The 22,790-nt window shown below is 44.3% G+C and overlaps 2 protein-coding genes across 2 annotated transcripts; both read left to right on the top strand.

The window, feature by feature from the left end:
• The first annotated feature begins 964 nt into the window (after nt 1-964).
• Nucleotides 965-5,858, top strand: LOC311018618 (uncharacterized protein). The gene is made up of 4 exons (XM_084017653.1): nt 965-1,056; nt 2,688-2,781; nt 2,866-2,953; nt 4,726-5,858. Exons 1-4 carry the CDS (start codon nt 1,029-1,031, stop codon nt 5,719-5,721), a joined length of 1,206 nt encoding a protein of 401 aa, XP_083873779.1. The 5' UTR covers nt 965-1,028; the 3' UTR covers nt 5,722-5,858.
• Nucleotides 5,859-11,576: 5,718 nt separating this feature from the next.
• Nucleotides 11,577-22,524, top strand: LOC311018568 (uncharacterized protein). The gene is made up of 13 exons (XM_084017598.1): nt 11,577-12,164; nt 13,251-13,344; nt 13,677-13,764; nt 14,671-15,007; nt 15,151-15,244; nt 15,449-15,536; nt 17,070-17,376; nt 17,633-17,726; nt 17,902-17,989; nt 19,312-19,627; nt 19,791-19,884; nt 19,978-20,065; nt 20,362-22,524. Exons 1-13 carry the CDS (start codon nt 12,104-12,106, stop codon nt 20,926-20,928), a joined length of 2,316 nt encoding a protein of 771 aa, XP_083873724.1. The 5' UTR covers nt 11,577-12,103; the 3' UTR covers nt 20,929-22,524.
• The last annotated feature ends 266 nt before the right edge of the window (nt 22,525-22,790 follow it).

Genomic DNA, 22,790 nt, shown 5'->3' with positions numbered 1-22,790 from the left:
TTCAAATCGTTTCCGGTGTCCTGTAATATGGAATATTTGATTTTCAGAGAGCTGCAGGATGCTGAGGGCGCAAGAGGCGATTTGGCTTCCGGTAAACAGTGAAATAAATAAAGTGAATTATTAACTGAAAATGATATGTGATTCTTGGAGGTTCTGATAGTTAATGAAACAACGTGTGAAATTATTACTTATCTTATTTACAAGATAGCATTAATAAATGTACTCAAAGTCCAATGAATTATCCATATTTCATATTTAATATGACAATAAGAAGTAAAAGCCTTTAGGTCCAACATAGTTTAAATGAAATGTTCCCCTTAAAATATTCACAATATTATCAATCAATCATTTTATGTACTTATTTCCCCTTGTGATTTGTATTGTTTCCCTCACAGACACCCAAAAAGGCAGTTTAACAGCTGGATATTCACACAAAAAAACAACAACAACACAAGAACAAGGAAAAGACAAAAAACAGAAAACTGTAGATAAAAATGAAAAACAAACGATGTTAAGCTACGTTTCAGCAAAATATTGAAAATACATCAAAATAAATACTAATAATAATGTGAAGTGAAAATTGTAATTATTCTAGATGTTTATCTTATTTAGATTAGATCTTTGATAGATTTACATATTGTTTCGTTTTTTTCTGTTTAGTTATTTGTGTTTGTCACTGAAGTCTTTTTCTAGTTTTGTATTTTCTATGCATTTTGTATGAATTAAAACGCATATTTTAATGGAAATAAATTTAAAAACAATTAAGTACTTTGTGAAATAAATATTATGTATATATTTTCTATAACTTTGATTATTTATATGCACATAATTAGGAAGATATATTTTCAAATGAACCAAGACGCGTATTTGATATGCATCTTTCTGCCTGTAGGTGGCAGAAAAGCTTCGCGGGTTAGTCTAGACTGCCGATGTTATACAAAAGAAGAAGAAAAGCATCTTCTTTTCCGGTCTTCACCGGATGTTGTGAAGTTTTGAAGGAGGATCTCAATGCGTGAAAACACTGAAAAATGGCCAAAATGGAGAACACATATAGAAGTAATGTAACCTCAACATATTTTTTATATTACTTTGTGAAGAGACTCCCAGCTGTTTGATTAAACATTTAATTTGTGACCTTGCTGTTTTACTGAAGATGCTAACGCAAAAGCTAGCTAATGATAAAGAAAACACTTGACGTTCCTCTCGTAGTTTATGAAACATGCAATGACAAGAATATCAGATGGTTTAATAGCGCGTTTCTGTTAACGATTATTACTATAATCGGTGGTGGAGCGAGTACTCGGATTATTTACTTCACTAAAGCACTCCTGTCACAGCGCGATAGATTGGAGGCCCACGTTGAAAGGTTGTGTTTTCGTTTACAGCAGAGATTATTATACGCAGACTCGGGGTGTGTGTAGTGTTTTTATACTACAGATTATATTAGAAAGCACGTTCAGTTACGTGATCACAGCATGATATCCCAACCTCTCCGTACATCTAAAATCATAGCTTGCTCCCATGAAGGTTATGTGGAGGAAATGAACAGTGAGGATGTGATTCATCCCAGATTCCCCACGCCCAGTATGAGCTCTTATTTCGAGTGTTTGGGTCTACTTCAGTAAACCGTCTAAATCATATTGCAATAGCTTAACTGTGTGATGAGGGTCGTGTAATGTGTTTGTTCTTATCACTGAAAGTGTAACGTGTGCTTTATGTGTGTTTGAGTACATGTTGCTTCTATGATGTATGTTTTGGTTTATTATGGAGGCAGCTAGATGATGTTGTGTGTGTTTGAGTACATAAAAAAATGACCAAACAGGGCCAACAAAATATATTGTATCGTACAATAATGATCCATTACAAGTAAATGTCCTGCACTCAAAATGTCAGTAAAGTAAATGTACACAAGTGTTGAGCAAAATGTACTGAAAGTATACAAGTACAAATTATGACAAACAACCTATTGTAAGGTGTGATATATATTTATGTATACAGTGAGAATTAAATGATGATTCAAAGCTCATTTTAATTATAATAACTCAAGTTTTTCTTTTTTAATTTACATAACTGGAGAGGAACACAATACACTACATCCCAAATGAAATGTTATTTTCCACATGGTGAGATGCTACTCTTTGAATGTTGTGGTTTAATCTTACATTTTAGAAGCAGTTCTGTGTGAAATCTTAATCTGAAAAGTTGTAAAAGATATTATAAAATAAATGCTGTTCACTAAAAATGTACAATGTTCCCTTTGAGACGAAGTATAAAGTAACTTCAACTGGAAATTAGAAGTAGAGTACTTAATTAAGTGTACTTTACTGAGTATAACAGGAGGAGTAGAACAGAGATGAGCAAACCACACGTCTCTAAAAGCGTTCTTAACTAAAAGTTTGAATTAATCCTTCAGGATTGTCTTTCAAGTTTTAACATCCTTTAAAATGAAGTCTGTCCAAGTTCAATTTTGAGATCTGCTCTGTTCAGTTGTAGTTTTTAGGCCAGTACACAGAGATTAGCAGGATATGTGTCTCCTGTAATGAAGTGCGGGGCTCAGTGTTAAGCCACAGGTGGAATGATCTGCTTTGTTGCAGATACTGAAGTCCTCTTCCTTTGAACAAATCAGCAGGAGACAGATGACTCGATCATGAAAACTGAATCGATGACAGATGCATTTGTTTCCATAGTGACAGACAGAGACATCAGACTGATGATACAGCTTCGTGCCACAAACGCCGACATCTTTACAGGAAGGAAGAACTCTGCCATGAGAGGCTGGAGGTCAGCCCGCTTTCAGAAGACATTGCAGATACTGTAGTGATGGTGATCCACGTCACTGATGGTGAACTCTCTGTTCTCCTGCAGGGCGATAAGAAAAGAGATGGGGATCCATGGGGCGTTGACAGCGCAGCAGCTGAAGAAGAAGTGGGACAACTTGAAAGACAAGTACAGGGTCAGTCCAGCTTTTCTTGTCATCTTATCTAACACCCAGTGTGTATCCCTGAGGTCTCACACTCAGAACCATCTTTGCTTTATTTGGGTCCTCATCTTGTAAAACCTGGACATCAGCCATACGTACCGTGACATGTTCACTGGCATCACATCAGGACTGTGGAGGCTGAGCTGCAATGCAATGATGTGAGATGGACTTAAAGGGACAGTTGTGATGTTTTCATGCCAACAGTGCTGGATACAGTTGTGATGTTTTCATGCCAACAGTGCTGGATAATTAGCCAGTTCTTCGTGGAGGCAATAAAAAAAGAAGAGGAAGTGAACTTGTTTTATCATTCCACATGCTACTGCACTTAAAGGCACAGTGTGAAGGATTTGGTGGGATCTGTGTCATTGTGTAATTAATCTGACATTCATAAGATGATACATGATATGACAGCAGAGTCATTTGACATCTTCCGAAAAAGGCTCAAGACTCACCTGTTCAGACTTCACCTTGACTCTACATAAAAACCAAAAAACCTACCTGTAGCACTTTGATCATAGCACTGTTGTTCTTAAGGTATACTTGCTGAACAGCTACTACTTCACTCAGATGAGAATCTAACACTTGTTCTATTTTTTAGCTCTTACTTTATCAGCAATGATACGTTGTGGTTTCTTTGTTTCTTTCTTTTGACAAATGTACTTATTGTAAGTCGCTTTGGACAAAAGTGTCTGCTAAATGCCCTAAATGTAAATGTAAATATGAATATATGAGCAGAGGATATATGTACTGATTTACATCGCTGGGGCAGAAAGAATAAGGCTAAAATATTGTCATACATGCTTTTAAGCCAAACATGTAGCTAATTATAGTCAGATGTATTGTGTTCTAGATTGGCAGTGATATTATACATCTATTAATTTACACTTTTACATCTTTCTGCATTTGGCAGAGTAGGTCATTTGGAAAAAAACGACAGAAAAGGTCCCGCCCCCTTCGTTCAGACCTCTGTTCAAAGCCGTTCCCCCAGAACACCAACGAGTGCTCGAGACCAGCAGAGCGCAGTCAGGAATTTCAAGTAATATAACAGAAAGTGTTTCTGAATAGTATCACCTACTCAACCTTTAACGGTGCTGTTTTATTCTAGAGTATGACTTCAACTTCTTATTTGTTTAATATTATGTCATTATCTGCTCATTGAGCTCTGATGCTTTTGTACTAGTTGGTCTCTTATGTTGAACATCACCTGCTACAGAGCAGGTCAGGTGTGCAGCACCAGTTACCATGGTGATCTACCTGGTCAGAAGTAAACCATTGTCGTAGGACTGAAAACTCAGAGATAAACCTGAAGTTACTTTGCTTACCCCAATCTAGTACAGGGCTCAGGTAACCCTGTGTTTACCATCACAGCGCTATGACTTGTGGGTAAAATATGAATTTACAAATCATGTGGAGAAGCTGAAATGTCTGTGTGAGAATCCTCAATCAATGGATGATTTGACAGTGAGACAGAACTAAGCCCTCACAGACGTGAACACACATCATCGTTGGGATCCGGCCTTTAAATCAGTCGTCCCCTTCATGCTCGTGTGTCCCCAGGCATGCACTGGTAGAATGAAAGAAAACAGGGAGCTGCTCCTCAAACCTCACTATCAGTGTGTGGTCTATATTTCTGTATCCTCTATGAGCAGAGATGTTATATTAGTCAGGCAGTTTAAATAAAGTTCTATAGATACACTGAAACTCCACATAGTACCTTTACATTCTCATGTCCTTTTCCTGTGTAGGCGCTGAAGAACCCTCCAGTGGGCATGGAAACCCAGACCAGCTCGTGGCGCTGGTTCCACCTGATGGATGACGCCATGTGCGGCCGCTTGGCCGGGACCGCCAGCGTGGTCCAGCCGTCCCAGCTGAGCGAGGACGAGGAGGACAGCAACACAGCCCCGCCTCTGCTCATTCTTCCCAAAATGGAAGCAGTCTTTTCTGGACTGAGTCCAGCTGAAACGGGAACTCTGGAGGGCGTCGTGACGCTCGGGGACGTCCTAGAGCTGAGTGGAATCGATGAGGCAGCAAGTATAACTGAATCACCTGCTGACGTTGTCCCAGCCGACCCAGATCACATGAGGAGCTCTGAGTGTGAGCTGACCCCAATGGAGAGTCACCAACCAAGCCAGACTGCCATACTGTACGCCAACTTACTGCGTGACTGTTCCGTGGAGACCAACAAGACGCCCTCCTTGTCCAGCCACGCCGTCAGGGAGGATGTGGAGGTGGACGAGAAGCTGGTGGAGCTGCAGAGTGAGTGGCGGGCTCTGGAGAGAGAGCAGGCCGAGTTCGACAGAGAGCTGATCGCTTTAGAGAGAGACAGAGAGATGCTCAACAGAGACATGACCAATCTGGACAGAGACAGGGCGCTTATAGAAAGGGACAGAGTGGCTGTGGAGAGAGACCGGGCGGCTTTGGAGAGAGACCGAGTGGTTCTGGATCGAGACCGAGCGTTTCTGGACAGAGACCGAGCGTTTCTAGACAGAGACCGGGCGTTCCTCGAGAGAGCCAGAGAGGATTTAGAGAGAGAGCGAGTGTTGTTGAGGAGAGAGAGGGCCATCCTGGAGAGGGAGGGGACGGCTGTGGATGGACACGATGCTGACATGACCACAGAGAAGGAAGTTGTGCTACATACCAGGTTTTACCAGAGACTCATGGCTTCAGATATGGATCCAGACCAGCTGGAGAGCAGACAGAGACTGGTGTACTTGTTCCAGAGGCTTGTTGAGAAACTGTGAGTGGAGGATGTTCTGTGCTTTAGAGATGGATGTGATAAAATGCTCCCGGATAAACAAATTTGGACCTATAACACCATTTCTGTTCCCGTTGACAGCCGCTCATGTTCATATGTTAATAAAGACTCTGTGTTGCCCTGCTTTAGTGTACAAACATCCATTTAAGTCTACTTTACACTGTTTGACTGGGCTGTCTAAGACCAAAGATGACAAGAGACATGGTGAAATGTTTGGTTGAGTTTTCCCACTTTGCCCCCTTCTCCACAGACCAGTATCCCACCTCTATTGAGGGTTTTCCAGTCTTCAAAGTGTTGCCTCTGTGGTCAAAGCAGGTTTATAGTTTTGCAGAGCAGCTCAGTTGGAGGAAGCAGACGCGTCTCCGCTGTCATATACGTGTTTCTATTCTCATCAAAGTGATATTGCGATACTTTGCAAGGCAATATTGAAAATACACACATGGTAAGTATCGATCTTTGAAACTTTTGCAAATACAAATCAAAACTTTCAGTAATGATTGCTGCTTCAGTCCACTAGATGGTGCTGAGTTTGCTCTGGTGTGGTCATGGGTAAATGGCTGGGTGGATAGATAGTGTAAACAATGCCAGAAAATAAACAGTTAGCAATATATGTATGTACATATATATAGGTCCGAGCCATCAACATGTACGCACTACCAGTCATCAGATACCACGCTGGTAAGCTGGCCAAAGGAGGAGCTAGAAGCCACAGATATCAGGACTAGAAAGCTCCTCACCATGCACGGAGGGTTCCACCCCAAGTCCAGCACCCTGAGGCTATACACTAAGCGGAAAGAGGGAGGCCGAGGGCTAGTGAGCGTCAAGGCCACGGTCCAGGATGAAACATCGAAAATTCGAGATTACATAGAAAAAATGGCCCCGAAGGATGAACTGCTAAGTGAATGTCTCAGGCAGCAGAACCCTGATGAGAGTGCGGAGGAGGAGGAGCAGACAACCTGGAGGGACAAGCCCCTACATGGCATGTACCACCGTCAGATAGAGGAAGTGGCTGATATCAAGAAATCCTACCAGTGGCTGGAAAATGCAGGACTGACAGACAGCACAGAGGCACTATCATGGCAGCACAAGAACAGGCCATAAGCACAAGAGCCATAGAGGCCAGGATCTACCAGAGCAGATCAGACACATCCCTCCCCTCTACGCCTCGAATGGTCACCAGCCGCCGCAACCTGAAATCCCTCACTCCCTCCGCTCTCTCCTCAACTGTTATCTCCTCGCTACCATCCTCAGAACAGTTCTCCCTAATACCTACTGAGGAAGCCTCCTCCATCCTGATGTCCTCACTCTCCTCTTCTTTGGACACTCTCTGTCCCCCTATCTCACGACCTGCGCGATCATCTCCCCCCCCTCCCTGGCTGTCTGAACCTCTGCGAACCAACAGATCATTGTTGCGAGCGTCAGAGAGAAAATGGAAGAAATCGGGCCAGCACGAGGACCTTGCTCACTACCACCGCCTCCTCTCTGACTTCACCTCAACTGTTTCGGCAGCTAAATCTGCCTTCTACCTGGCAAAGATCAACTCTTCTGCCTCCAACCCCAGGAAACTCTTCTCCGTGTTCTCCTCCCTCCTCACCCCTCCTACCCCTCCCCCCCCTTCCTTCCTTACTGCCGATGACTTTGCTACTTACTTTACCAAGAAAGTAAATGACATCAGCTCCTCATTTACGCCTATTCCCTCCCACACTGCAAAAACAGCCCTTCTAGAAAGAAGTAAAATATTCTCATATTCAATCAAATTATCTTGTATCAAGCAAAAAAATCTGCCAATGGGGTAAGCTTTTTTTGCTTGACAAGCAATTCTTAAAATAAGCCCAAATTTCTTAGCTCCGAAAGACTAAAATGAGACTTTAAACTAGACAGAAAATCTTAAACTAATCCAAATTCTTCTAAAACAAGCAATGAAAAAAACACTAATTCAAGATTAAATTACTCAAAATTAGAATTTAAGTCTCTTTACTAATTTAAGAAATTACACCTTAATCTGGGATTGATAATGAGCATAAAAGTAGTTAAAATAAGACATAATTTCTTAAAACAGCATAACAAATATAAAAGTGATGTCTTAAATCAAGATACTTGACTTGAAACTTTCTCAGTTAATTTTTTTTTTTTTTTTTATGGCTGGAGTGCCATGCAAGCCTTTTTTATTTTTATTATGAGAGAGACAGTGTGGAAAGGGGAGATAGAGGGGGAAGACATGCGCGAAGGAGATTGCCGGGCCGGGAGTCGAACCACTGATGTCCGCGTCGAGGCTGAGCCTCCGTACATGGGGCGGCTGCCTTATCCACTGCGCCACCGGCTGAGCCTCCGTACATGGGGCGGCTGCCTTATCCACTGCGCCACCGACCGCCCCAGTTAATTTTTTTTATTAACTTTGCTCAATTCAACATCCAAAAAAAAAGGGCACTTCTGCATTCCAGATCCATCATAATCAAACAGATTGAAAAGCCAGTTTTGATTTGAACCTCACTATCAAAATAATAATACATCAGTTATTGTAGCAGCATAGCAACTAAATCATGCGGGAGGCGTCATGTTGCAGCTGGTTTGCAGCATAATATCCCATATGGTTTTCAATCTCACCAAGCAACTGTCCTGTAATGAAAATGAAAATATTAATAATAAAAACTTTTGTCCTTGTTTCATGGCATTCTTGAATTGAGATGTTGTGCATATGGTCTTACTCTTAAAATAAGGCAAATAATCTTGGTGCCCCGCTGGGTTTGATCGTAAAACATTTTTATACTCTTTTTCTGGTTCATTCTAGCTCAAAATTAGCTGGAATATCTTATCAAGAAAAAGTAAGGCATACTTTCTTAAAATGAGATATTTTTTCTAATGCAAAACTTGCTTGACAAGATTAATATTCTTTTTGGACAAAAAATAAGACTTATTTTCTTGATACAAGGCTTTTTTTACTTTCTTGAAATTCCATTTTTGCAGTGCAGAAAACATCTCCCCCAACTCTCAACTCGGATGGTCTTACCAGCTTTACCCCCCTCACCTCTGAAGATGTTCACGCACTTGTTACATCTAACCGTGCCACCACCTGCTCCCTCGACCCGATCCCCTCCTCTCTTCTCCAAGACATCTCACACGACATCTTGCCATTCCTCACCACCCTGATCAACTCCTCCCTCACCTCAGGTGTCATTCCAGCGGATTTTAAGACAGCTACCGTGAAACCTCTCCTTAAAAAACCCACCCTAGACGCTACTGACATCCAAAGCTACAGACCTGTATCTCTTCTTTCATTCCTCTCTAAAACCTTGGAACGTGCCGCCTACAACCAACTGTCATCCTATCTCTCGCTGAACAACCTCCTAGACCCTAATCAATCAGGATTCAGGACTGCTCACTCCACTGAGACGGCCCTCCTCACAGTGACCGAGTCCCTGCGAGACGCCAGAGCCTCGTCCCACTCCTCCGTTCTCGTTCTCCTCGACCTATCTGCTGCGTTCGACACAGTCAATCACCAAATCCTCCTCTCCACTCTGGCTGAACTTGGCATAACTGACTGCTCTCGCCTGGTTTACATCATACCTGACAAATCGCACCTTTTAGGTCACATGGAATGGCTCTATGTCCAAACCCTGTTCTCTGGACAGGGGTGTCCCTCAAGGCTCAGTATTAGGACCGCTTCTGTTCTCACTATACACCAGATCACTAGGTTCTGTTATCACATCGCATGGATTCTCCTACCATTGCTACGCAGATGACACCCAGCTGTTCCTCTCTTTTCCCCCGTCCTCTGACACTCACATTGCAACTCGCATCTCGGACTGTCTGGCTGACATCTCTGTCTGGACAACTGCACATCACCTCAAGCTTAACCTGAATAAAACCGAACTCCTCTTCATCCCAGGGAAAGACTGCCCTCGCATGGACCTGTCGGTCACTGTCAAGGGCATCACAGTATTGCCGTCGTCAACTGCGAGGAACCTGGGTGTAATCCTCGATGACCAACTATCCTGCACCCCCAACATCACTGCTGTGGCCCGATCCTGCAGATTTGCCCTCTACAACATCCGCAGGATTCGGACCCTCCTCACAAAGGACGCAACGCAACTCTTGGTCCAAGCACTGGTCATCTCCCGCCTTGACTACTGCAACTCTCTCCTGGCCGGACTCCCGGCCTCTGTGATTAAACCATTGCAGCGTATCCAGAACGCTGCAGCACGTCTTATCTTCAATCTACCCAAATTCTCCCATGTGACCCCCCTCCTCCGTGACCTCCACTGGCTCCCTGTTGCAGCACGCATCCAATTTAAGACGATGACACTGGCCTTCAGGGCCATCAATGGAACGGCACCCATCTACCTTCAAACACTGGTCAAACCTCATGCCCCGAAGCGAGCACTTCGCTCCTCTACTTCAGCTGGCCGGCTGGTACCACCATCGCTGAAATCAAACAAATGTCGCTCAGCAAAGTCCAGACTCTTCTCTGTTCTGGCGCCTCAGTGGTGGAACGAACTCCCGACTAATGTCAGGACAGCTGAGTCATTTTCCATTTACCGAAAAAGGCTCAAGACTCACCTGTTCAGACTTCACCTCGACTAGCATGCCCCCCCAAAAAAAAAAAAAAAAAAACACCCTTACCTATAGCACTCTGATCGTAGCACTGTTGCTCTTGAACTACTAGTTTACTCAGATGAGGACCTAACACTTGTTCTACTTTTAGCTCTTACTTTATCGGCAATGATTCGTTGTGGTTTCCTTGTTTCCTTCTTTTGACAAATGTACTTATTGTAAGTCGCTTTGGACAAAAGCGTCTGCTAAATGACCTAAATGTAAATGTAAATGTAAAACAGACCCAAGGTGCAGACTGTGCAAAGAAGCCCCTGAGACAGTCCAGCACATAGTAGCAGGGTGTAAGATGCTAGCTGGATCAGCGTACATGGAGAGGCACAACCAAGTGGCTGGGATAGTGCACAGGAACATCTGCAACCAGTATGGAATAGAAGTACCCAGATCCCAATGGGCCATATAAGGTGACTGAGAACAACAGGGCCAAGGTTCTGTGGGACTTCAGCTTCCAGACTGACAAACAGCTCCTGGCTAACCAACCGGACATAGTGGTGGTGGACAAAGAGCAGAAGACAGTGGTGGTGATAGATGTGGCGATCCCAGCTGACGCCAACATCAGGAAGAAGGAACACGAGAAAATTGAGAAGTACCAAGGGTTGAAAGAGCAGCTGGAACAGATGTGGAAGGTCAAGGCTAGCGTGGTCCCCGTGGTAGTGGGGGCACTCGGGGCAGTAACCCCCAAACTGGGAGAGTGGCTCCAACATATCCCAGGAACAACATCTGAAGCCTCAGTCCAGAAGAGTGCAGTCCTAGGAACAGCCAAGATACTCAATCTCCCAGGCCTCTGGTAGAGGACCCGAGCTTGAGGATGACACAGATACCACCCCACCAGGGGTGAGAAGGAGATTTATATATATATATATATATATATGGTTAAATATTTTAACTTATCTACATCCTGATAACCATCAACTATTCAATAGTTTTCAGAATATTAATCCTTTAAATGCTAGTTTGTTTACATAAATCCAAATTTGTTTTTAATGACAAAACAAATATTATTTTCCGTAGACTACTTTTGAGGGCCTGAGTATTTGGCTAACAGTTTATCATCTACTTATTAGAGGAGCTTAGATTCAATTTACAGAATATGGGGAAATATTTAAAAATCTAAACCCTATGTGCCCTACTAACTTTGCAGATTGAGACTGACCTGTAACTACTGACTGGACTGTTTATGTTCAACCCCGCCCTCCCCAGCTGTAGGGCACGTGACGGAGGGCAGGTCCTGAGCTGTATGTTCGAACGCACCCCAACCCTCTCAAAGCAGTGTAATTGGGATGTAGGGCTAATTCCTGTAACGGTAAGGGGTTTATTTACAGCTATACACACTCCAGATATGATGGCACGCAATAACGTTAGACAGCGGGTGTCAGAATCAGCCCAGGCTAACGGGAGCCGGTGTCGTTGTGTGGCGGGAAGCCCGGCCCCGTGTCGGTTTGTTGTTTAGGTTAGCTACCGATAAGCTAGCTAGCAGCCTGCCTCTTTTAACGGTTTACCAGGACCTAGCCCTGAGACAGCTAAGCAGCGCCCGGTCAAAGTTACGGTAAATCTGTACCGAGACTGCCTCACGTGATGGATAAAGGAGAGTTGCTGCGGGTGAAACAGCGCCGGTAAACCTGCAGGATGCGCTAGCGGATGTAACTTCGTTAGCATCAGGCCTGAGTACCAGCACACTTCCTTCCTCCCTTCCTTCCTTCCTCCCTTCCTTCCATCTGTCCTCCTTAGCTGCCCCAGGAGTTCAGGCTATCTCTTCTCCCATGGTCACAATGGAGTCGGCGCTGAATTCGCCACCACAGTTCCCAGAAAACTCCTATAAAAGTAAGTAATCCTGCTTTTTATAGTATTGGGGCCAAATCTGTGGTTCCCAGTATACAATGTCCCCAGAGTCCTGTGTCCCCAGTGTCTTATATCCCAGAGTCCTGTGTTCCCAGTGTCTTATGCTTCTGGTGTCCTGTGTTCCCAGTGTCTTATGTCCCCAGAGTCCAGTGTTCCCAGTGTCTTATGTTCCCAGAGTCCAGTGTTCCCAGTGTCTTATGTCCCAGAGTCCAGTGTTCCCAGTGTCTTATGTTCCCAGAGTCCAGTGTTCCCAGTGTCTTATGTCCCAGAGTCCAGTGTTCCCAGTGTCTTATGTCCCCGGTGTCCTGTGTTCCCAGTGTCTTATGTTCCCAGAGTCCAGTGTTCCCAGTGTCTTATGTTCCCAGAGTCCAGTGTTCCCAGTGTCTTATGTTCCCAGAGTCCAGTGTTCCCAGTGTCTTATGTTCCCAGAGTCCAATGTTCCCAGTGTCTTATGTCCCCAGAGTCCAGTGTTCCCAGTGTCTTATGTCCCCGGTGTCCTGTGTTCCCAGTGTCTTATGTCCCCAGAGTCCAGTGTTCCCAGTGTCTTATGTCCCCAGAGTCCTGTGTCCTGTGTCCCCAGGTGTCTTATGTCCCCAGAGTCCTATGTCCCCTGGTGTCTTATGTCCCCAGAGTCCTGTGTCCTGTGTCCCCAGGTGTCTTATGTCCCCAGAGTCCTATGTCCCCTGGTGTCTTATGTCCCTAGTGTCCCGTGTTCCCAGTGTGAACATAGGATTAAATTGCATGAAGGGAGATGGACGTTTCAAATGTCATGTAAATGGTAAAATACTGTTGAACCACTGTGGAGATTTGAATGTCTCCAGAAACGACAGGAAAACTCTCTTGGACACAAATCTTGGACGTTGGTTTCAATAACACTTTATTATTATTATAGTTGTATCTATGACGTGATATTGTTGAGGACATAAACCCCTTTGAAAGGTCTCTTTAATGTGCCATATTAAGCTGGAGGACACAGGACCATAGATACACTCCCTTTTTGTGGATCAAAATCTCATGCATCAGATGAACTTGACCCTAACTCTTGACCTTTGACCCCTCCACCTGCAGTGACCGAGGAGGATGTGAAGAGGCTGATTGAGTTCAGGGCGTCCAATGAGGCTCTTTTCACAGGAAAAAGAAACTCTGCCAAGATTGCCTGGAGGTATGAACCAGGATCTGGATTTTCAATCTGTTGGCAGTGTAGTGGAGTAACTAAGTACAACTACTCACATACCTTACTTAAGTACAAATCTGAGGTACTTTACTTCATTTTCATGCCATGTTCACTTCTATTGCCCTACATTTATCCAACAGCTTTAGTTACTAATTAAGATTTCTACATATAAAACATAGAGTTAATAAAATATTGTGTTTTCTTAAAAATCGAACTACTTTTACTCTTCAATTGGTATTAGTATATAAAAAATGTTCCTGAATATTTTTCTGCATCGCTGGGTGTTTTTCCTCTCACTGATCCTCTTGTGTTTTCCTCAGCACCATCTTAAAGGGTCTGGGTCTGGAGGGGAAGCTGACAGCTGACCAGATTGCCAAAAAATGGGACAACCTGCGGACAAAATACAAGGTAACAGCTGCAGTGAGGCTTTAAGTTAGCCACAACCATTTGTGTGTATGTTGATCTGAGGCAGTATGTAGGGGAGGCATCTTGTTTTTACAGCCATGTCGATAAAACATGTGGAGACTACACAGAATAGATACCTGAGTATGAGTTAATAATAATAAATACTAGCAGTTTGTGTAATATGAAGTCGTTTTCAGATCAAATGTGTCCTTTGCTTAAGATGTGTTTTCATTCCAAATGCAAAGTGAATTTTCAGAAATAAAAAAATATTGTAGCTGTGGTCAGAACCTCACATGAACCAGAGTCTATTGTACAAACAACAAGGAGTAGTTGTTGCAGTATTTATGCCTGGGCAACGTTATGTTATACGTTGATAAAGCAGCTAAAGTGTTAGCATAGCCTACATCCGATCTGAACTCCACCCAGAAAACAAGCATTTTTAAAGCCGTTTGCTTGACATCTTGTAGACAGACAAAGCATGACTTCAGACTTTTTACAAATCACCATCATTATGCAGTTATTTCAGCATCTTTTTGTATCTGTTTATTGCCATTACATCACAGCTAAATAGTTTATTTTAGGTTCATACTGCTTTAGTGAACCAGCCGACGTGTGTCTTGCTAGCTCCAGTGAATGCAGCTTGCAACTCAGACAGGATGCCGTTCAGTTTCTCAGCGGATCTGGGACTTCATGACATGTACAAAGCAGCAATAGAGGTTATTTGGTGGTGTCGTCATGGCCGTATACCCCCCTCCCCCCGATGCATCTAGCATTTAACTTTATAACAATAATGAGAATAAAATCAGTAGTCAGTATATAACTATGCTAGCTGGATTAGAATTGATTAGTAGATTTGTTAAAACCATATTTGAAGGAAAGGGTGTCTGTAAGTCTTGCTGTGTCGTTCAGGACCTGAAGCAGCCCTACCAGGGCCAGGACACCATCGGGGGTGTCATAGAGTCGTGGCCCTGGTTCCACATCATGGACGAAGCCATGCACGGTCGCCTCTACAACAACAACCTGGTGCTCAGCCCGGAGACCGCTGTTAACACCGCTCACCGCTGCAACAGCCAGTCCAACCAGAACCAGGAGAACACTGACATCCTGGAGTTCCTCATCAAGACGGAGATGGAGGACACTGTGGCGCAGGAGGCTGCAGAGGATGATGGGACGGTTCACATGGAGGCTCCTCCTCCTGAGGGAATTCCAATGGGCTGGAGGAGGATGAGCGAGTGCTCCTATAAAAGTAAGCACACTTGGAAAGTCCAACACCCATAGCATGTTATTCTCTGCTTGTGAATCATTCTTGCTCTTCCAATCTGTTTAATTCTTCCATCTTAACCAGCTATGTTTCAGCACCCAACTAAAAACGGTTGTACTTGTTTGCAGTGACAGAACCAGAAACGGAAAGAATGATTAAACTTCGAGCTGCGAATGAAGCTCTCTTCACCGGCAGGAAGCATTCAGCCAAACCGGCCTGGAGGTGAAGTTTTCAGAAATATATTTTTTAAGAAAGAAGAGCCATTATTTATTGGCATTGTATACAAGCATGATTATTGTCTAAAAATGTTTTTTTTTAAAGAATGACTTTATTTTGTGATGTCATAAAACCCGTCTCTCTGCGTCTCAGTTCAGCATCGCTCACCGTCTTCAGTCAGAGATTCAACCTGAGTGTCTTTTCTTTCAGAGCCATCCTGTACGAGCTGGGTCTGCAGGGGAAGCTGACCACGGATCAGCTGGCAAAGAAGTGGGACAACCTGAAGAGGAGATATAAGGTAGGTCAGAGTCCAACCACCTCCAGCTCCACAGACCACCTATCCATGACTCGTAGTGACGTATCTGTTAAGGTGACACCGGGCTTTGTGCAAGAACCGCTCGTACAAAAAGATTTAGTGGAGAATGTATGCCATGTTCACACCAAATGTGAAGCATATTTTCACCTCACGTTATTCACGTTAGTTTGACTGATTGTTCTGTTTATTTGCCCAACCTGCACTAGATTGACTAGAGACGGGTGGGTCCTGCCGTCCTGAGTTCATAGCATCACCCAGAGGTGCTTGTGAACTTCACCAAGCTGTATTCACTGTATCTAGTAAGACACACGTCGGCTGGTTTACTACAGCTGGATGAACCCAAAATGAACTATTTATCTGTGTTTTAATTGCAATAAATGGATAAAAAGGATGCTGACATAACTACATAATGATGGTGTTCTGAAAAACGTTTGCTAGGTCAGACGACAAGCAGAGAACTTTTAAAATGCTTGTTTTCTGAATTGATGGGTGCTAGGCTATGCTAATATTGCAGCTGCCCAATCAACACTAAACATAATCTAGACATAAATACAGCAACGACATTGTTGTTTGTAACATAGACAGTCTCTGGTTCCTCCACATGGTCTGGTCTGGTCTCTGGACTAATGTGAGCTACTATTGTAGACCTCGGGGACCACAGACACAGGAGACAACATTTGTTCTGTCTGATAGTCTCCATTCACATCTTTGTGATAACTTTGTATCCAATCACCTGGCATGAAAAGTTTGCTTGGTATTAGCTGTCAACACACCATGAGAGAACGTTCTGCATTCACCAGTTTTCTCTGAGGTAGAAGCAAAGTTATATATGAAAGAAAGTTTAACTAGATTATGTGAATTGACATCACACGATCCACTAGATGAAAGACGCGTCACTCTGCGTCTGAGTTGTTTGGACTACAAAAACACTCACTGTTGTACAGTGGGAGGCTTCTCTTCCCTTATAACTACAACACAAACCCATCAAGCTACAAACTCACATAGCGTTCAGTTAAGCGGTGCCAGCTGATATGACCAGCAATGGTTATATTCTTACCAGAGAAATTATAATAATAATAATAATTTATTTAATGAAACATCCTCCCCCAAATCATCCTCTCAGTTTTCTTATTACTTTAAGCTCCAAACAGATACTGCGGCTACAGAAATGTAGTCCCTCACAATCCTGTCTCTAATTGAATTTACTTTTAAACTTGGGTCCTGAAATGTTTTGTTTAACCCTTTCAGTGCGTTTAGTCCTTGAGAGGTTCTTGCATTAGGCCTGATGTTTGAGGGCTATCTCCCCTCATTGCTTCCTGCCATAAATCTTTAAATCAATAAAGTCCTTCCTGTTGCCATGGTGCTCAGATGAAATTGGTTAATGAGTTGAAGGTGTAAAGAAGCGGGGTTGTTGCTGCGAGTTTTGGATAGTAGGAGTTGGTGATGGTGGCAGAGTGTTGACAGGAGGATAAGGTCCCTCTGTGGACGATCTGTAGAACTTTCTGTCTCTACCAGGAGCTGAAGTTTCCTGCTCGAGGCGTAGAGACCAACCCGAGCTCCTGGCCCTGGTTCTACCGAATGAACGATGCCATGGAGGGGCGTTTCGCCGGGGCTACCTCCATCCTCACACCTATCGTAGAGGACGAAGACGATGACTGTGAGCCGCTGTCGCCTACGCCCAAGAAACGAGCCCGTCGCAGCAGAGGAGGGATGGCAGAGTTCCTGACGGAGTCGGAAATGGACCTGCTGGTTGACAATGAAGACAAGAATGGATCCGCGGCTCTGGGAGAACTACAGCGGATGGCCGAGTTCACTTATAAACGTAAGACATCTAACTGAGCTGTAGCTCCGTCAACGTGTAGATAAAATAGCATACAATGGAAATACTGAAGTACATGTACCTCAAAAATGTACTGTAAGTACTGTACTGGAGTAAATTTGCAACTTCACAAGTGTACTGATTGTTTCCATTGGCTGCTTCAATCATTCATGTTGCAGTGATAAGATGTGATCTAATGGCAAACTCTCAAATCAGAAGTGTGTGGGTATATATTATATATTTTATACCTTAATTACAGTGACAGAAGAAGACACCAGGCGACTAATTGAGTTACGAGCTGCTAACGAATCTCTGTTTACGGGGAGGAGGAACACTGCCAAGCCAGCCTGGAGGTAAAGGAGCACAAAGTCAAATCTCTTTAACCTGGAATCATCTGGATTAATCTATATTCTAAATTGAATAAAAACTATTAGAGGCTTATAGCCATCACCATCGAGCTGTAATTAAATCCAACCTAGTGAATGATCCTTGTCTTTATGTCATTCATTTGTTTTGTTTTGTCCAAAGGGGGATTGTGAAGGAGATGGGTCTGACAGGGAAGATAACACCTGACCAGGTCGCCAAGAAGTGGGACAACCTGAAGACTAAATTCAAGGTGACGACTTCAGGCAGTCTTACCTGTACAGGAGCTGTTAGTGTTACCTGTACAGGAGCTGTTAGTGTTACCTGTACAGCAGCTGTTAGTGTTACCTGTACAGCAGCTGTTAGTGTTACCTGTACAGCAGCTGTTGGTGTTACCTGTACAGCAGCTGTTAGTGTTACCTGTACAGGAGCTGTTGGTGTTACCTGTACAGCAGCTGTTAGTGTTACCTGTACAGCAGCTGTTAGTGTTACCTGTACAGCAGCTGTTGGTGTTACCTGTACAGCAGCTGTTAGTGTTACCTGTACAGGAGCTGTTAGTGTTACCTGTACAGCAGCTGTTAGTGTTACCTGTACAGCAGCTGTTAGTGTTACCTGTACAGCAGCTGTTAGTGTTACCTGTACAGCAGCTGTTAGTGTTACCTGTACAGCAGCTGTTAGTGTTACCTGTACAGCAGCTGTTAGTGTTACCTGTACAGCAGCTGTTAGTGTGCTGAGCCCTCTCCTCCACTCCCTCTTCACCTTCGACTGCACACCTGTACATGGCTCTAACACCATTGTCAAGTTTGCAGACGACACAACGGTGATTGGTCTCATTGGCAACAACGATGAGACCGCCTGCAGGGAAGGAGGTCCAGCACCTTACAACGTGGTGCACTGACAACAACCTGGCTCTCACCATCAAGAAGAACAAAGAGCTCATTGTGGACTACAGGAAGTCAAAAGCTGGAACACACCACCCCATCCTCATCTGTGGATGGAGGTGGAGCATGTCACCAGCTTCAAGTTTCTGGGGGTCCACACTGAAGACCACTCTTAATACCTCAACCCTCATCAAGAAGGCTCACCAGCATCTCTTCTTCCTGAGGAGACTAAAGAAGGTCCACCTGTCTCCTCTGATCCTGGTGAACCGCTGCACCATAGAGGGCACCCCCACCAACTGTGTCACAGTGTGGTATGGCAACCCAATCATTGCCCAATCCAGGGCAAGTGATGCATGCGTCAGACACACATCATGAAGGACTGCTCTCATCCCAACCACAGACTGTTCAACCCACTCCCCTCCAGTGTTACAGGTCCCTCCGGACCCGGACCAGCATGTTCAGAGGAAGTTACTTCCCTGTGGCGTTCACCCTTCTCCCTCTATCCCTGCTCCTCGGTGGCTAGGGGATCCCACGTCATCTACACTATACACTAGAAAAGATTTTAGAATTAAATACCAAAATTCACCGAATCACCAATAACAGCTGTGTTTTTTGGCCGGAGCCAGATCCAGTGTTGTTAGTAATATTTTGATATAAATATATATAACTTCACTGTAAAGTTTTGTGTGTGCAGGACCTGAAGTTTCCTCCTCGGGGGATGGAGGGCCAGACCAACCCGGCCTCCTGGCCTTGGTTCCAGCTGATGAGCGACGCTCTGGAGGGACGCCTGGCAGGAAAAGCTCCCAGAGTGACCCCTGTCTGGAGCAGCGAGGAGGACGGCGTTTTCGGCTCGCCGCCACCTACCGACAGAGACTGTTTGGCGGAGAGGACCAGTGTGTCAGAACTTGAGAACATGGTCGGGGGCGACGTCGCTGAGGCGGATGGGAATGTCACCTACATCGACGCCAGTGGAGAGGAGTGTTTGACACCTTCAGACCTCTCGTATAAAAGTGAGATGGGCATGTACAGTATATGTTAAATATATGTTTCAGTCAGCAGCGAACGCAAGATTTTATTTTTGTGTATTTGTTTTGTATTGTTGAAGACCTTTTAATTGTTTTGTGTGTTAAATCATTTTTTTGTCTTTTACCATGAATTGTCTCTCCGGCACAGTGACGGACCAGGACACCAGGAGGATGATTAAACTCCGAGCTGCTAACGAGGCCTTGTTCACTGGGAGGAGAAATGCTGCCAAAGCTGCCTGGAAGTAAGATGCCGTCTTTTATATAAAGCATAACTAAATATTAGTATTTGTGTCACATCAGTGTGAGTCTGTCCTGGTCCTTATGGTGTGTCTCAGGGCCATCCTGAAGGAGCTTGGTCTGCAGGGGAAAGTCTCCACCTACCAGATGGCCAAGAAATGGGACAATCTGAAGAGGAGATACAAGGTTTGTTCACCAACATCCACAAAGAGATCAGACTCCCTGTCTGTGGCTCTCGGCTTCATTGGTTCCTAATGAAGACTCATTAAAAGCACAAATATATTGTTTCATTTGTTGTAGTTTTTACTAAACAAACAGGAGGAAATATCTTTGTTAGGGCCTATTTTCAGCGGCGGATCAATATACATTTGGTGCTCTCGTATTTGTGGCAGCTCACCCCCCTTTTAAAATGTTTCCCCTCTCTCTCTCTCTTTCTCTCTCTCCCTCCCCCCTCCCTTCTCCTCCTCCTCCCCCTCCTCTAGGACCTAAAGTATCCACCTGTTGGGATGGAGAGTGTAGCAGACAGCACCTCCTCCTGGCCATGGTTCCAACTGATGAATGAAGCCATGGAGGGCCGCCTGACGAGCAGCGCCCCCCTCCTCACCCCTGTCACCCAGGATGATGAGCACCCCGACGCTGCCCCTAGACACAGGTCCCGGCCCGCCCCTCCCCCTCCCCCCTCCTCCTCCTCGGACTACGGACAGGAGGCATACAGCGACGGCAGCGAGCAGAACCAGCGCAGCTCGGAGGCATGCGACGGGCCGCTGGGAGGACTGGAGAGGGAATGGGAGATGGTGGAGAGGGAGAGGGTGGCGCTGGAGAGAGAGAGAGAGATGGTGGAGAGAGATAGGGCATCTGTGGAGAGGGAGAGGGCGGCAGTGCAGGCGGAGCGGCTGTGGCTGGACAGGGAGAGGGCGGCGGTGGAGCGGGACAGAGCCATGGTGGAGCAGGAGAGGTCCACGCTAGGCCGGGAGAGGGAGGTGCTGGACCAGAGGGCCTTGATGCTGAACTCTGTAGGACACTCTGGACACCTCAACGCCCTCATGTAGACCAGCACGCTCTGGGGAAACAAGTCATCCCTGTAGACCCTGTGATGGAGGTCTGGACCTTCTAAACCTTACTGGCAGACCACAGAGGAAATGTAGACCTGGTCGCTGCTGTGGATTTGGTTGGTCTTCAGACAGAGGTGGTCCTGGAGATGTAGACCATTATAGTGGAAGGGCTGCACAATTTATAATCTCATCCATGATCTACTTCCACGCTTGTTTAAAGTGTGATTTGAATTATTGACAATTTTGATACAGATCTCTTTGTTTGTGTGTGTTTTTTTGTTTTTTTTTAAGAACTGTGACAAAGATGCTTACTGAATGCGATACAGAACAACTGGGCTGGGTACTGGGTTTCAACATGAATATTAATTCAATACTGATACTACAACAATCCCTTTTTCGATACTTTGTATGAATGAAAAGCTCATAGGCTAATCAGTAGACCAATTACGTTTCTATAAATTACTACACATTAAACATTCCGTTTTCGTGACAGTTGGTAATGTAAACAGTCTCACTGTGAATGACATGTTGGCAACATCAAAAATAAATGAAACACTCATTCTACCACCCCACCAAACTCTGTTCTTAAATTGAACTCTTTAGTTTCTATAAATATTTATCAGTTGATTTTTTACAAATATCTGTAATCAGTCACTTTTCTAAATTCACAGGAACCACTCTTCACACCGGCATGAATTAGATCCACACACAGTACTTATTTAAAAGACAATATGTCAGTTTTAAAGCTGGTTGACGACTGTTTGCTGACAAGCAATCTAGCATACAAAAGGCATTTTTTTAAATGGAGTCTGGTGCAGTGCTCACCCACATGAAAGACACCGGGCTCCATTACATCACTACCAGCAAACATCACGGGGAATATTCTCTGGTCTGGCTCTGATAACAACACTGAATCTGCCGACACGTCAGCATGTCGTTCACCACAGAGACTCCATTACTTTCACTTCACATGTCTGTCCTCTGCTCACCTCTGTGAGTTTGGGTGTGCTTAACGAGAGCAGCAGTGCATGAATATAGAGGAAACACGTTCCATACTTTGGATCACGTGTTGAAACATTTCTGGTGTTGCTTGCAGGTGAAAGTTTGTCTTGTTCTCTCTGCTTCTAAAGCAATGGAGCAACACCTTATCCACGAAATAAGACCAGTATTTGAGCCGATACCAGTCGTGCATGATGTGTCCATGCTTTTTCACATTTAAAAATCGATGATTGTACATCTAATTTATCATGTTTTAAATAATTGTGCAGCTCTACCTGTTGAGAGTTTGACCAGTAGTCCACCACTGTACCGAGACTAACCCAGCCTTGTAGACCACTTTGGACTGATATGGAGCCAAACAAAGGACATGAAACGAGATTAATATACAAACTCCAATGTGCATTCAAGCATTTCCTGCTCACAAAATGTATTTGGGCAGTCCACCCAAAGAGAGTTTCTCCATTTTTGTATTTATTTACAAATTGTTGTTTTGTATTCTTTTATTTAAGAGTGGTGACGGCAGACAGAGCTACGTTATTCCTCGTGTACACTGAAGTCAGCGAAGTGTCAGAAAAATAAAGAAATCACATCATGTCCTGCTGTTCTGAATGTTTTAACAGGAAACTGTTCCGTCTGCTGCAACATGATCCAGTTTTTGTCCGTTCATGTCGTTTCCTCCAAACAAAGACTGACTGACTGTTGTCTTTCTCACACAGTTTGTACGACATGATGAGGTTAAAAAGTTTCATTATCACTTATATTTGTCTATTTTATATCTTCAAACAGATTAAAGATCAGGAGCAGCACTCTACTTTCATTGTGCACCTGAATGCACCATTAGGGCCCAAACATCTGTGTGC

The sequence above is a fragment of the Eutrigla gurnardus genome (assembly GCF_963514095.1).
Source record: "Eutrigla gurnardus genome assembly, chromosome: 9".
NCBI lineage: Eukaryota > Metazoa > Chordata > Actinopteri > Perciformes > Triglidae > Eutrigla > Eutrigla gurnardus.
This window is presented reverse-complemented; position numbering and strand designations above follow the sequence as displayed.